This window comes from Cnephaeus nilssonii (assembly GCF_951640355.1).
Source record: "Cnephaeus nilssonii genome assembly, chromosome: 13".
Taxonomy (NCBI): domain Eukaryota; kingdom Metazoa; phylum Chordata; class Mammalia; order Chiroptera; family Vespertilionidae; genus Cnephaeus; species Cnephaeus nilssonii.
In genome coordinates, this window is record NC_137084.1 from 41,793,838 (window position 1) to 41,808,627 (window position 14,790).

The window sequence follows — 14,790 nt, forward strand, 5'->3', positions numbered from 1 at the left end:
GTCATTATTTCTTCAAATAGGTTTCCAATTCCTTTATTCTCTCTTCTCCTGGTACCCCTATGATATGAATCTCGGAACATTTGATGTTCTCCCAGAGGTACCTTAAATTGTCCTTATTTTTAAATTATTTTTTTTTTGCTGTTCTGTTTGGATTTTTTCCCACTACCTAGCCTTCCAGACTGATGATTCAATCATGTTTCATATAATCTGATTCCCTTTAATAAATTCATCATTTCAACCATTGCATTTTTCATTTCTGACTGGTTCTTTTTATTTTCTTTTCACTGAGTTCATCTATTCTTCCTTAAGTTCATTGGGCACCCTTATAACTAGTGTTTTAAACTCTGTATCTGGTAGATTCCTTGTTTCCTTTTTTAGTTCTTTTTTTTTTTGGAGTTTTGTCCCATACTTTGGAGCATGGTCCTTGTATCATTTTGGCTGACTCCCTTCGTTTCTATGTATTAGGTAGAGCTGCTATGTCTCCTGGTATTGAAAGTGTTCTGTGGAGCCCAGTGATACAGTCTTCCTGGTCACCTGAGCCAGGTGTCATGTGTGGCCTCCTCTTATAGTTGAGCTTCAACTGCGGTTGGCATGTCAGTGGGTGGGGCTGATCCTCATGCTAACTGGCTATGAGGGCTGGCTGGGACTACAGTAGACAAGCTGTTGTTTGGGGCTGACTCCACAGAGTAGAAGCTGCTTTAGCAGGTCTCTGGTGCCAGCTGAATCTGTCCTTTGGGTGTCTCATTTGTGGAGCTGGTTGGGTGGTGCTCTAGTGTGGTCTGAAGTCAGCCATCATGTTTGTTAGTCCTGGAGCCTCTTGGGAGGGGCTCTGGTGCAGGCCAAGATCAGTTTTTGCCGGGCTTGGGACCTCTTGGTAAAAGCTGCAAGTGATCTGCAATTGGTTGTCGCTTTCACTGGGTTAGGAGGCACTTGGAAGAGGCTACACTGCAAACCGATACTGAACGCTACTTGTGTCATTCTTGGAACCCTTTGGTGGGTACAATGTGAACTGAGGCCATCTGTCAATTGCGCTGGGCTTGTGACCAATTAGTTGAAGTTATGTTACAGGCCACAACTGGCTGCCACTATGTAGCACCTGACAGAAGTGACAATGGAAGTTGAGACTGGATGTCACTTGTGCTGAGCTAGGGCCGTTTAGCAAAAGCTACAAGGCATGCTGATGGTTGTAAGACCTGCCTGGTCCACATCTAAGCCCATCCCATCAGTCTCGACATGTCTTCTTTATATCCTTAGCTATAGGAATTCTGTTCAGCTAGTCTTTGGGTTTTCTCAGTGACGGTTGTTGTAATTTTGGTGTGATCATGGCAGGAGGTGAGCACAGAGCTTACATACTCTGTCATTTTGATCTGGGCACATCTTAAATGTATATTGTTTTAATTCAATAAGGTTAGCATTAGAAAATGAATATAGATAGCATTCTTCTTAAGTCATTTAAGCAATGACTAGTTCTAAAACAGAATATCTGTTTTACTCCAAAGGACAAAAGTACCATACTGATGACTGGTTTTATAAATTACCACAATTTGGTGGCATAAAATGAGAAATATTTATTTTCTCATAGTTCTGGAGGCCAGAAACCCAAATCAACATGGGTTTTTGGGAGGACTGAGCTCCTTCCAGAGGCTCTAGAGATTTTTGTTCTTTGCCTTTGCCAGTTTCTAGTGACTATCAGCATTCCTGGGTTGTGACTGCATCACACCAATTTCTGCATCCATGGTCATATTGCCTCCTCTTCTTCTCTGTGTCTCTTATAAAGACAACTGTCAGTGGACTTAGGGCCTATCTGGAAAATCCAGGATAATCTCATTTCAAAATCCTTAATTATATCTGCCAAGACCCCTTTAAACTAAATAACAGAACATTCACATGTTCTAGGAATCTATATATATAAAAGGCTAATATGCAAAGTTCGACGGGAAGACCGGGAGTTTGATCGCTCACTATGACGTGTGCTGACCACCAGGGGGCAGCGCAGAACGAAGGCCCTACCTGGCAGCCAGGGAAGGAAGGCCCCAGCCAGCAGCCAGAAGGCCCCAAGCAGCTCTGATCCCCAGCCAGGCCTAGGGACCCTACCCATGCACAAATTTTGTGCACCGGGCCTCTACTTATGCTATAAGCTTATCTTTTTGAGGGCTACCATTTAGCCTACTATAGGAACTAGAGGCAAAAATTTTACCCAACCTGACGGGCATTTTCTGGCCATGCACACATGCACCACACTTGCAAGCCATGTGGGCTACAGTAGCACCCATGATGTTCCAGAGGCTCGCAATTTGCTGGCCTGCTTCCTCATGGTCAGAGATACCTCAGAGGGTAAGACTCACGCAGACGGGACTGTGGGTGCAGAGTATAGCAGATGGAGGGGACACCTGATAGAGGGTGGGGCAAACACACAGACCGTGGCCAGCAGTGCACAGGGAGGGTGGCCTGCCGAATGAAAAAAAAAGAAGAAAATTTTATCCATATACTTACTCCTTTGCTGACTGGAGAGCCCTCGTAGGTTTCATATGGGCCATGCTCCTTGGCCAGATCACAGCTGGCTTCCAAGGCTCCATAATAAATGGTTTCAAAGATTTGCTTATTCAATAACTGGGCCTCTGGACTCTCAAAAGGATACCTCATCAGAATAAAAGCATCTGCCAGACCTTGTACCCCGATTCCAATAGGGCGATGACGTTTATTTGATAAGTATGCCTTTGTGCCAATAGGTTTAGAGAAGAAAGAGACATTACTGAACAGAAAAAAGCAACATTCTGTACCAAATGACATACACTCTCTTTTTATGTTTTTTCACACCATTCCAATAATAACTATTTAAATGATACCTGGCAAGCAGACTGTGATAAATTCCCTTCACTTTGAATTTCAATAATTACCAATATAAGCAGAGATATCTATTCATACCTCTGGGACAGGGTAGAAGTTAATATCAATAATTTTATTCAAATTTCGGACAATGACTTTGGTGACTTCAGCCAGCTTCTTAAAGTCGTATGTGTGTTCTGATGTGACATACATATTCAGGGCCAGGGAAGCCAAGTTACAAACTGCAACCTGGAATGCAAAGAAAAAGAGTCAAGAATCACAAAATTTTTATTTCCTCTCTGTGGTGATAACACTACCATATAAGCCTCTAACACTTTACCATTAAAATTTTTCATTTTTATCTTTGACTTCTCCCTCTTCATCATTCATCAGTTCATTTCTAAATCCCAGTACTTATTCACATATGAGTTATAACATGCACCAGTGAATAGGTAAAATGAAGAGAAAATCCTGTGTTCCTTAGTACATTGCTCTATTACCACTTATATCACATTGTGTTATAATTTTTTATGTGTATCTGAGTAGATGTGCCCTGTCCAATACAACAGTCACTAACCACATGTTGCTATGTAATCAAAAGTAAATGAAATTTAAAATTCAGTTTCTCAGCTGCACTAGTAACATTTTAAATGTCCCAAAGCCACCAGATACAGAACATTTCCATCACTGCAAGAAAACTCTTCTAAATTACACATGCCCACCTCACCCTCACTGAGATTCTGACAAATCCTTAACAACAGAGGATCCAAGTTGATGAATTTTGAAAAAGCTCTTCAGGTGATTCTCCCTCTACACTCACTATACTAGGTAATGACATTTTATAGGTAGGGATCATATCTTATTCCTATATTTTTAGTATTGGCAACACATGAGGCATACATTAAGCTTAATAATGTTGAATGAATATACTTTCTTTTCCATTTTTATTATGACTATCCTAATCCAAACCCTCAATGCCTCTCACCTAGACTCCCTCATGCCCTTCATACCTACTCAATTCTATATTTGTTGCCAAAGCATCCATTTTTAAAACATAGCTCGAAGTCTATTAAATGCTAGAGAAAGAAAATAAGATAAGAGTCCAGGGGTAAGAATGGAAGGAATGCTATTTTAAAATAGAGTTGTCCAGAAAGAACTCACTGAGAACATGACATATGGAAGAAGTTAGAAAGCAAGCCATGTGCCTATGTGGGGAGAAAGAGTATTAACAGCAAAAATCCTGAGGTATCCCTGGCTGGTTTGGCTCAGTGGTGAATGTCAGCCTGCCGACTGAAGGGCTGTGGGTTCGATTCCCAGTCAAGGGCACATATCTCGGTTGCAGGTTTGATCCCTGGCCCTGGTTGGGGCACGTGAAGGAGGCAACCAATCGATGTGTCTCTCTCACATCAATGTCTGCCTCTCTCTCCCTCTCCCTCTGTCTCACCCCTCCTCCTTTCCTTCCATTGTCTGAAAATCAATGGAAAAAATATCCCTGGGTGAGGATTAAAAAAAAAGGGGAGACCTTGCTAGTCTATAATATAATCTATCTTGTGTAATTATTTTAGTATATGTCAATTTCCTCCAACTAAATTATAAGTTTCCAGGGGGCAGAGGCTGAGCCATATTCATTTATATTCCCAACACACTTAATAGAGTGCTTTCACATAGCTGGGTGCTCAATAAATTTTGAATTAAACTGCAACCATATCAGTATGTTTAACTCACCATTTTCTCCCTGATTTTTCTTTTGTCATGTATTTTTTTTTAGATCCTACAATTTGTGATCTGCTCCTTCCTCTTCATTTTCATAGTTTATATCCAATATCCAAGCTGTCATTCAGCTACTACAACAATGTCTTTAACCTAACCACAAACCTCTTTTCTATAACAGAAACAAAATCTATCCTTCTCATCCTACCATTTTAATGCTATTTTCCTTTCAGAAACCTACACAAGCCTATGATACATTCCAGCTTTCACCTACTAACTCCTTTCCCCTGGCCAAAACCATCTCTACCGATATCAAACTTTATTGTATTTGCTACATCAAAACAAATTGGACACTCATTGCATAAAACCAAACCACAGCTCTGATCTGTCATACAGACCGTTCTTCCCAAATGGAAGCTTTACCATAAACTTTTTTTTTTTAAACTAAATCTATATTCCCTTTCTAGCCGTGTCTCTTCAGTGAATCACCTTAAAGATTTGAGATTAGAATTTTGTCTCACCATCACTGAAAGGATTCTCTACAAGTTTACATACTTTAAAATGAAAGAGCATCCTAACACATTTTTGTGTTTGTCCTAAGCTACCATGATTGTACATTACTATTTCCATCAAGTAAAGATTATTACAACAATATGTAAGAAACAGTTGACTGACTTCCACATGGCTTAGGCTAAAAGATATTCAAGGGCACAGATCACACCTCTTCTTTCCTGTATAATTGCTGTCTATTTTAGTGCCCCTTTGCTTACCAATAAGCTACAAAATTTCCCTTTACCCATCTCAAGTGAAATCAAGTGAGGGATTCACAAATAATTAACTTCACTTCCTAAGATTCATCTCTCAGTCGTAGATTTAGGCAGAATTTTTTCTACCTACCTCATCTTTGCTGGTATATTCTACTATTTCTGTGCACAGGTTGCTGCATTTGATTGTTCCCAGGTTCTGTTGATTGCTCTTCCGATTACAGGAATCTTTGTAGAGCATGTATGGGGTACCTGTCTCTGTCTGAGACTCAATAATCGCATACCAAAGCTGTTGAGCTTTTACAACTTTGCGAACACGACCCTGTTTCTCATAACTGAAAGACAAATCTAGTATTATTTTAATATTCCCTAAGAAAACCTTTATTACAGATAATGCAAAGACACTGAAATATAATATTGTAAAAACTCAAATTTTCTACTAAACTTAGCTAAGGAAAAAAAATAAGGAATATAACATTTATTTTACTCTCACTAAAGCCAGTGAAGAAAACCAGGCAGTTTTAAATCTCTTCAAAGACAATGCAAACCCACTAAATCAACACCACCTTCCAGAATAAAAGGAACAAAACCTAAAATAGTCAAATTGTGCTATTGTGCTAAAGTAGTACCCTTGTGCTATTAGTTAATGACATGTACTGTCCTGGTTGATTTTGATTCCTATATGCAATATAAACTTATCAAATGTACTATATGACAAAGCAAAATAATAACCCTGCTAATTCATTGCCTTCATTTTTAAAAGCATCAATTAAAAAACTGAAGCAAATATTAAATGTCCCAAAGTTTTAAAAAAAGAAAACAGAAACCAAAATTTTGATAAAGATTCAGGAAGTAAAGCTGACCAAAATAAAATTACTAGTCATATTCTCTCCTAGATGCTTCCAAATATTCCTAGAAACTGGCTAATGAAAGATATTGTTTTGAAATATGGATCCCCAAATAAGAGAAAAACATGTAAAACATTGTTACTTTCATATTTTCCCCATACCTTTCATATAGCTTCTCAAATTCCTCTCCCCAAACCTCATCCAGACCAGGACACTCATTTGGACACATTAAAGACCAGTCCTACAAAGGGAAGAACAGTATCACACATGAGAAACTTCAAATAAGCAACCATACATAATCCATTAGGAACACTATAATGCATAGGGTGTCTTCCATAGACTGTCTTGGAAATCGGCTATAGAAATAATCACTTTGGGCTCAGGTCCAAATATCTAGTTCTGCCTGTTTGTATACAATTTTAAGCATATACGACAGACAGCATCTACTTTGGAAAACAAAAACCCAGGAAAGCAGGAATGGCACCTTTTAACTTGTTCAAAATACCTTCTGTAGCAAAACTCATAGGTAGAGTATTCCTAAGTATGATTTAAGATGATTGAAGAAAAAGCTTACATGAATCAAGTAATTATTATTAAAGGTATCTATCTCTCACCTGATTAGTCTCCACTCGTTTCATGAAGAGATCCGGAATCCAAAGGGCAAAGAAAAGGTCCCTGGCACGCTGTTCTTCCTTTCCTGTGTTCTTCTTTAAATCAAGAAACTCAAAGATGTCTAAATGCCAAGGCTCCAGGTAAATAGCAAATGCTCCAGGTCGCTAAGGTAAATAATCATCAATCTTTTCAGAATCAGAATGAAACAAAGAAACTTCATATTTTCCAAAGCACTTTTATATCTCCTTGGATCTTCACTACAATTAATGAATTAAATGAGATAATACAAATAAAAGTCTTATAAGAATATAAATTACTAACATTTTTCTTACAATACCAGGAGTAAAAAAAAGCATTTGACATAAAGAAAATGTGGAAAAGAAAGATTAATTAACTTGTCCAAAGTGATACAGTGAACTAGAGATTGAGCTTCCTCTTCAGTTGTCCTCCAGCTCACTTTACACTACATAACATGTATAAAGCCCAAAGAAAATCACTTTAACTTTGACAAAAATAGGTTGTGCTCTTACTAAAAGTCGAAAAGGTGCTGTCTTATCAAGCTCCCTATAGATTTAATTTTTAATTTTTAAAAATGTTTTTATTGATTTTTTTTTTTAGAGAGAGAGGAACGGAGAGGGATAGAGAGAAACATCGATGAGAAGAAACATCATTGATGGGCTGCCTCCTGCATGCACCCCACAGTGGATCGAGCCCGCAACCTGGGCATGTGCCCTGACCAGAAATCCAACTGGCAGCCTCTTGGTTCCTGGGTCAATGTTCAAGCGCTGAGCTATACAGGCCAGTCTAGATTTTTTTTTTTTTAAGTACACTAGAGACAAGTTCATAAGCTAAGAGATGATTAGTATGCCTATGTATCCATGAGATGCAGGCTCAAGTTGCAAACTATACTGCTGATAATATTAAATAAACAACCCAATCTTCTCAACTTTACTTTTCCCTCTATAAAATAGGCAGAATTTTGTTTATTTTTTAAAGGTATTTTCATTGATTTCAGAGATGAAAGGAGAGAGATAAGAAACATCCATGATGAGAAAGAATCATTGATTGGCTGCCTCCTGCATGTCCCACATTGGGGATGGAGCCCATAACCAGGGCGTGTGCCCTGATCAGAAATTGAATGGTGACCTCATGGTTCATAGGTCAACACACCTAACCACTGAGCCATGCCAGCTGGGCCAGAGTTTTATTTCTTTAAAGACAAACTTAGAAGACTTATGACAACCCCTTTTCAAGATTAAGTATTAATATAAGTCACAACTTTAGCAACTGTCTGCAAATAAACAGTCATGTAAAAAAGCTGCTGACTAGATCATTGGCTATCTGCAGCCAGTAAGTATGGGCAGGAAGGATGGGGGTGATTAATATAAAGGCGCAGGAGGAAAAATTTGGGGGTAATGCCTATATGTAGGCACCAAAATGTAGATTTTACCAAAATGTAGATTTCAAGTGTGTGCACTTTAAAGTAAATCATACTCATTAAACTGATATTAAAACTTAAAAAAAAGGCAGTTGTTAGAAACACACAATGAATCATCTTATAAGCATACATAGCTAATAGTTTTTAGTTCTGATTTCCAGTACTTTCAAGTAACAGAGCATACCTTGTTCCCACCTTGATCCACATATCGAGCTGTATTGTTATATACTCTCAGCATTGGTACAAGGCCATTGGAATTACCGTTAGTCTGAAAGAGAGACTGAGAATAAAGGCATCTGGAGGAGGAAGGGGGGCTCAGCAAGAAAAATAACAAAATGGCTAAAGAATGAACAAAATACTCTTTCCCGTCTATAAAGTTTTACCTGCTCTCTGAGATTTTACCTCTGCTTTGAAAATACAATGTCCAATAAAATCAACAAATTGTTGTTGAATAAATTATAATTATATACAAAGTTATTTCATAGCATCTCTAATTTACAATGAGACATAATAAATACAAGTCAAAAGAATCCAATATCAGGATAAATTCCACACCTTCTAAAGATTTATTCCCAAAAGAATTCAAGGCAACTTAAAATAAGAAGTATATGCAATGGCAAATCAAGACAATAAACAGGTAAATAGAGATTCTCAGCAGTAAGTAGATTCTGGAATGAAGATAAGAAAATATAAACTCCTAAGACTAGAATAAACCTCATCAAATTTCAAAAATAATCCTTCTAACCCATGGCAAGCCTTTGAACAGTCTAGAAAGATAAACGAGCAATGGCTCACCCTACTATTAGGTAAAAGTACTGTATGTATCACAGCACCTCCAAAACACCACATAATGGAGTGGTTTCCTTCTGGACTCTGTACCTTTATTCTATAGAATTAGATAGATATTTTTTCACATTACAAATGAAGAAACAAACACAAAGATGTAAAATAAACTTGCGTTAGGCACTACTAGTAAGTAGTGGAAATAGGATTTAAATCCGAGTCTTACTTAAAATCATTATCTTGATTCCCAATAAAAAGTAAAGTAGCAGTGCTTGAATTTACATCACAGAATGTCAATGTTTAAAACTTAATCCTGGCTCTATCACATATTAAGTGACTAATCTCTTGAAGTAATTTAACTTTCTAAGCCTCAGCTTCTTCACTTGTAAAGTGAATAGTGACTGTAGGGCCTACACTCACAAAGTTAGTGTAAGGCATCAAGTTCCTACCATGTGTCTGCAATGTTATCTATGTCATAGGTTGTAGCTGTAGTAAGAATTAAATGAGTAGTTCATGTAAAACTTTTATAACAGATTTAGTACACAGTAAGCAAGCAATAAATGAAAGCTGCTATTATTATCAAACTAGAGGCCCGGTGCATGAATTTGTGCACGGGTGGGGTCCCTCAGCCTGGCCAGCAATCGAGGCCTATTGGGTGGCTGGCTGGTTGGGGGGAGGGACCACGGGAGGTTGGCTGGCCGGGCATCAGGGGGACCCCTGTGGGAGGTTGGCTGTGAGAGCACACTGACCACCAGGAGGCAACTCCTGCATTGAGCATCTGTCCCCTGATGGTCAGTGTGTGTCATAGCGACTGGTTGACCACCGTTCTGGTCATTTGGTCATAACAGTTGTTTAGGCTATTATACCCTAACTAGAGGCCCGATGCATTAAATTTGTGCAAGGGGTTTGGCCCTTGCAGCCCTGGCTTCATGGCTTCGTCCGGACAGTTGTTCTGCTGTTCGGCTGTCCGGTCTAATTAGCATATTACACTTTTATTACTCTCCTGATATATAAAAAGGGGCTGTCATGACTGAAACAATTGGACGGACAACCCCCGGGATCAGGCCTTAAACTGGCAGTCGGACATTCCCTGAGGGGTCCCGGATTGGAGAGGGTACAGTCTGGGCTGAGGGGACCACCCCTCCTGTGCATGAATTTGTGCACTGAGTCTCTAAAAGATATATAAAAATCCAGGGACCGTTATGACCAAAACAACCAGACAGATGACCGAACAGCAGGCTGTGTGGGGCGACAAGGCTGGAAGGGAGGTTAGTGAGGGACGACCAAACAATTTAACAGCAGGCTGCATGGGGCAACCATGCCAACAGGGGGGACAGTTGAGGGTGACCAGATCGACAGGGGGTGGGGGAGGCAGTTGGGGGCGACCAGGCCGGCACGGGGGCAGTAGGGGCGACCAGGCTAGCAGAGGGGGGCAGTTGGGGGCAACCAGGCCAGCAGGGGAGCGCAGTAAGGGGAGACCAGGCCGAGAGGTCCCAATTGGAGAGGGTGCATGCTGGACTGAGGGGACCCCTCTGTGCATGAATTTCGTGCACCGGGCCTCTAGTATATAGATAAACCAGAATTCTAAAATATAAAATAAATCAAAATCTGAGATAAAAAGGATCCTAGTGATCATTTAATCTAAATCTTTAATAAGACAGATGAAAATGAAGTCACAAGCAGTGAAATGACTCCCTCCAGGTCACATAACCAGCCAGTAACTAACAGACTTAGGTTTCCCAAGGTCCAGTATATGCCCTCTCAACCATAAGCTTGGTTGCTTATGGACTTGAATTCCTCTAGTCTACACATTTTTAATCATACAACAGAAGCTTACCCCAGCAATGTAGCTGCCAGTAGCTCGAATACAACTCACAGCAACACCAATTCCCCCAGCAGACTTGGAAATCAAGGCACACTGCTTTAGTGTGTCATAAATGCCTTCAATACTATCATCTTTCATACTCAGAAGGAAACAGCTATGGGGGAAAGAAGTCACAACTTATCAAGGAAATGAAGCAAAGCAGTCACAGAAATAACTATACAATCCAAAGACAATAAGTTAGGCAAATAAAAGATTTGAAGTTTATAAAATTGCTGTGTTTTTAGAAGAAAAAATATATACTGTTACTAGCTATGACATAGTAAAAAATATCAACATATCATATTGTTTTAAAATCACCTTGCTGCCAACCCTAGATGCTAAGCCTAGAAGGAAGTCTTAGAGATAAGTCTAAAATATTAACTTAGGGACTCTTGCCCCTTCCCCACACGGGAGTCTGTACTTGTTCTTCAATAAATCTCCATTGTTGTATAAAAAAACAAATAAATAAAAATAAAATATTAGTTTACATATTCACCAGATTGCAAATGTACCATTATCACATTTTCTCATGCAAATCCTAAACATTCATAACAGTCTTTTCAACCTATACTAAGCCAAGAAAAATTAAACATTTATGAAAAAAAGAAACATCTATGCAATGGTCAACCAATTCTGTGATATGTCACCAAAATTCAGCTCCCTTACTTTTTTAAGACAACCTCTCTACCTGTGCTTTCAATCTTCAACCTATTCCCTACCTCAGAAGCCATACTCTACCAACGATCTTTTCACTACGTTGAATATTCAACCAATCAAATGTATTCTATCCACTGACTTCTTCTATTGAATATTTAGACATTCAGGTAGAGAATAATATACTTTGTACTTATTACCACCTAATTAATTACTTATTACCACCAATTAATTATAAAGTCTAATTATAATCCCACTAGAGGCCCAGTGTGCATGAAATCGTGCACGGTTAGGGTCCCTAGGCCTAGCCTGGCCTCCGTCACCCTGCGAGGGTGAAGCTCCCTGCCCTGGGGCACTCCACGATGCTTGTGGCTCCTCAACTGCTCTGTGAAACTCCCCCCGCCCCGTGACTCCTCTGTGAGGCTCCCCTGGCCCCACCACTGCTCTGCGAGGATCCTCCTGCCCCTTGACTACTCCGTGAAACTGCCTCCGCCCTGCGAATTCTTTGCGAAATTCCACCTGCCCTGCAACTGCTCCATGAGGCTCCCCCCGCCCTTGACTGCTCCTCGAAGCTTGCTGCTGCCCCGCGAAGCTTGCCACTGGACGCTCTGCGAAACTCACCTGCCCCGCCATAAGGATCCCATCACCCCTCGAAACTCCCCCCACCACGCGACTGCTCTGCGAAACTCACTGCCGCCTGGTGACTGCTCCGCTGAGGTCACCGCTGCGCTGCCCCATGAAGCAGGCCGCTGCTGCCACCGCTTAACAGTTCTGCCCGCCTCCACCGCCCCCTCATGGCGAGCGGCTTGGGGGCCGCGAGGAGGGGAGGTGGAACCCAGAGAGGTGCTCCATGCACTTTATGGTGAGCGGTCAACTGTTTTGGTTGTGACGGCACCTGGCTCTTTATATATTAGGATACCTTCTTGTGCATTTTGACCTTTTAGCATTTACATATGTTCTACATTTTTAAAATTTGTGGATGCTATTTATCCTTTGCAAGTTGCTTTTATCGCAATATTGTATTAGAGCCCAAGCTGTTTTGGCTTAGTAGGTAGAGCGTCAGCCTGTGGACTGAAGGGTCCTGGGTTTGATTTCAGTCAAGGGCAAATGCCTGGGTTGCGGGCTCGATCCCCAGTGGGAGGTGTGTAGGAAGCAGTCAATCAATGATTCTCTCTCATCACTGATGTTTCTCTCTCTTTCCCTTCCTAGCTGAAATCAATAAAAAATAAGATTCTCCAAAGTGAGTAAGTATTTTCTATTTACCAACATATGAATGAGTTCCCTGTGTTCTACAATCTTACCAACACTTGCCATTATCAGCCTTTGCATTTTTATCAAGCTGATGGGTATGATATACCTCATTATATTAACTTTCATTTTTCTAATTAGCAATATTTATCATTTCACATGTTTATTGGCCAATCAAGTTTCTTCTATGAATTATTTTTTACATCCTTTGCCCATGTTTCTATCTGGTTCTCTTTTTCTTATAATCCTTTGATAGTTAATATACATTGCAAACAGTCTGAAACTTGTTTTTTCACTGTTTTGGGGTCACAGAAGTTTTAATTTTAATGTAGTCAATTTTCCTTTATGTTGTTTTGCTTATTATATTTTAAGAAATCCTTCATTACTGTGAGGTCATATATATTCTCCTAACAAAATATAGGTTGAAGCATTAAGAGTCATGATGTCTACAATTCACTTTCAAATGACTCAGCCAAAAAACATTTTAAGATTAAAAGAAAAAATACATATATATATATGAAAAAATATCAGTAATCTTTAGATCTAAGCAGAGGTAGATGTATGGATGATATTCATTGTCCGTTTCTTTAAACTTACCTGAATGTTTGAAATTCATAGTAAAAAGTTGAAGAGGAAAATAGATATCTATTTTCTCTATATGCTCTTCTAAAAGATTTTACTTTCACATTTAGATTAGTTTTTCTTGAATTTATTTCTGTATATAGCATGTAAAAGGGAACTCTAATTATACTTTCCCCCATAGGATAACCAATTTCCCTAGCACTGTTTTGCTAATGAAATGCAAAGACAACTCAGTTATTCACGTTCCTACATAATCCTGAATCTATTTCTGTGCTCTTTGTTATGCTCCAGTGGTTTGTCTACCCCAGAGTAAATACCACCGGGCCAAACCACCTAGGACCTGCCTGAATAATTTAGAATAACCTTCCCATGTCAAGATCTTTCTTAATTATATCTGCAAATACCATTTTTCCTTATAAGGTAACTAGAGGCCCAGTGCATGATTGAATCATGCACGTGTCCCCTACATGCTTTCGCTTTCGATCGCGGGGGAGCTGGGTGCCTGTCTGCTGGTGCACCAGGCCTTTCAGAAGCCTCCGGCTCAGTGGAGGCTTCCGAAAGGGCTGGTGCCGGAGCAGACAGGCACCCAGCTCCCCCGCTTTTGATGGTCCGCGGTGGGACGTGAGCTCGCTGCCCCAGAGGCCCCTTCTGTGCCGCAGCACAGCCATGGTGCAGAGGCTGGCCCAATCGGCTACCCCAGCCACCCCAAGTCCCGGCCCCTGCGCCTCCCGCTGGCCCAATCGTGGGCGTAGCAGAGTGATGGTAATTTACATATTACCATTTTATTAGGTAGGATATTTACAGGTTCCAGAGATTAGGGCCTGCAACCTTTGAGCAGTCTACTAGATTCTTCTTAGTCTTTTGCTCCTCCATATAAATTTTAGAATTGTCATATTGAAATTTTGAGTGGAATTATACTGAATCTACAGATTAAATTGGGAAAAATGGACATCTTTGCAATATTAAATTCATTTTTTAAATATAAAATCACCTTATTTTTTAATGTCCAACTATGTTTGAAAATTTTCTCCTTAAGAACCTTCTCTTTTATTAGCTTTGTTCCTGAGTAAACTTTCAGTATTATAAATAATCTATTTTAAAACTTAAATCTTCTAACATCTAAAGTATAGATAATTTAATTGATTAATTTGTATTGAACTAATATAGCCAAATCTTTTGCTGAAATTTCTAACAGACCTGTTTTTAGTGGATATTTTTAACCAAATTAAGGAAGTTATTTTCTGTATTGATTTTGCTAATTTTTATTATGAAAGAGTATTAAATGGTATAAAATATTAGTGCAATGGAGAATATTAATATACTTTTTGATAGCACATCCTTGAATTCCTGGAATAAATCAGCTTGCTAAGGGTATTTTGTTTATTTGTATGCTTTGTCTTTTACATATTATTGGACTCTGTTCCAGTGTTCCCTTTTCAAAAAATAGCATCATCGCCGAAA

General features: G+C 39.6%; 1 protein-coding gene across 2 annotated transcripts in view; it reads right to left on the bottom strand.

Moving 5' to 3' along the window:
- RRM1 (ribonucleotide reductase catalytic subunit M1) overlaps positions 1 to 14,790 on the bottom strand; it is a 48,022-nt gene that overhangs the window by 13,102 nt on the left and 20,130 nt on the right. For both annotated transcript variants that reach the window (XM_079787244.1, XM_079787243.1), the window contains exons 8-14: positions 10,819 to 10,960; positions 8,383 to 8,466; positions 6,763 to 6,924; positions 6,310 to 6,389; positions 5,434 to 5,635; positions 2,926 to 3,075; positions 2,494 to 2,715 (exon numbers count right to left, since the gene is read on the bottom strand). In XM_079787244.1, coding sequence (XP_079643370.1) covers positions 2,494 to 2,715; positions 2,926 to 3,075; positions 5,434 to 5,635; positions 6,310 to 6,389; positions 6,763 to 6,924; positions 8,383 to 8,466; positions 10,819 to 10,960 — 1,042 coding nt within the window. The remainder of the gene's footprint in view (positions 1 to 2,493; positions 2,716 to 2,925; positions 3,076 to 5,433; positions 5,636 to 6,309; positions 6,390 to 6,762; positions 6,925 to 8,382; positions 8,467 to 10,818; positions 10,961 to 14,790) is intronic.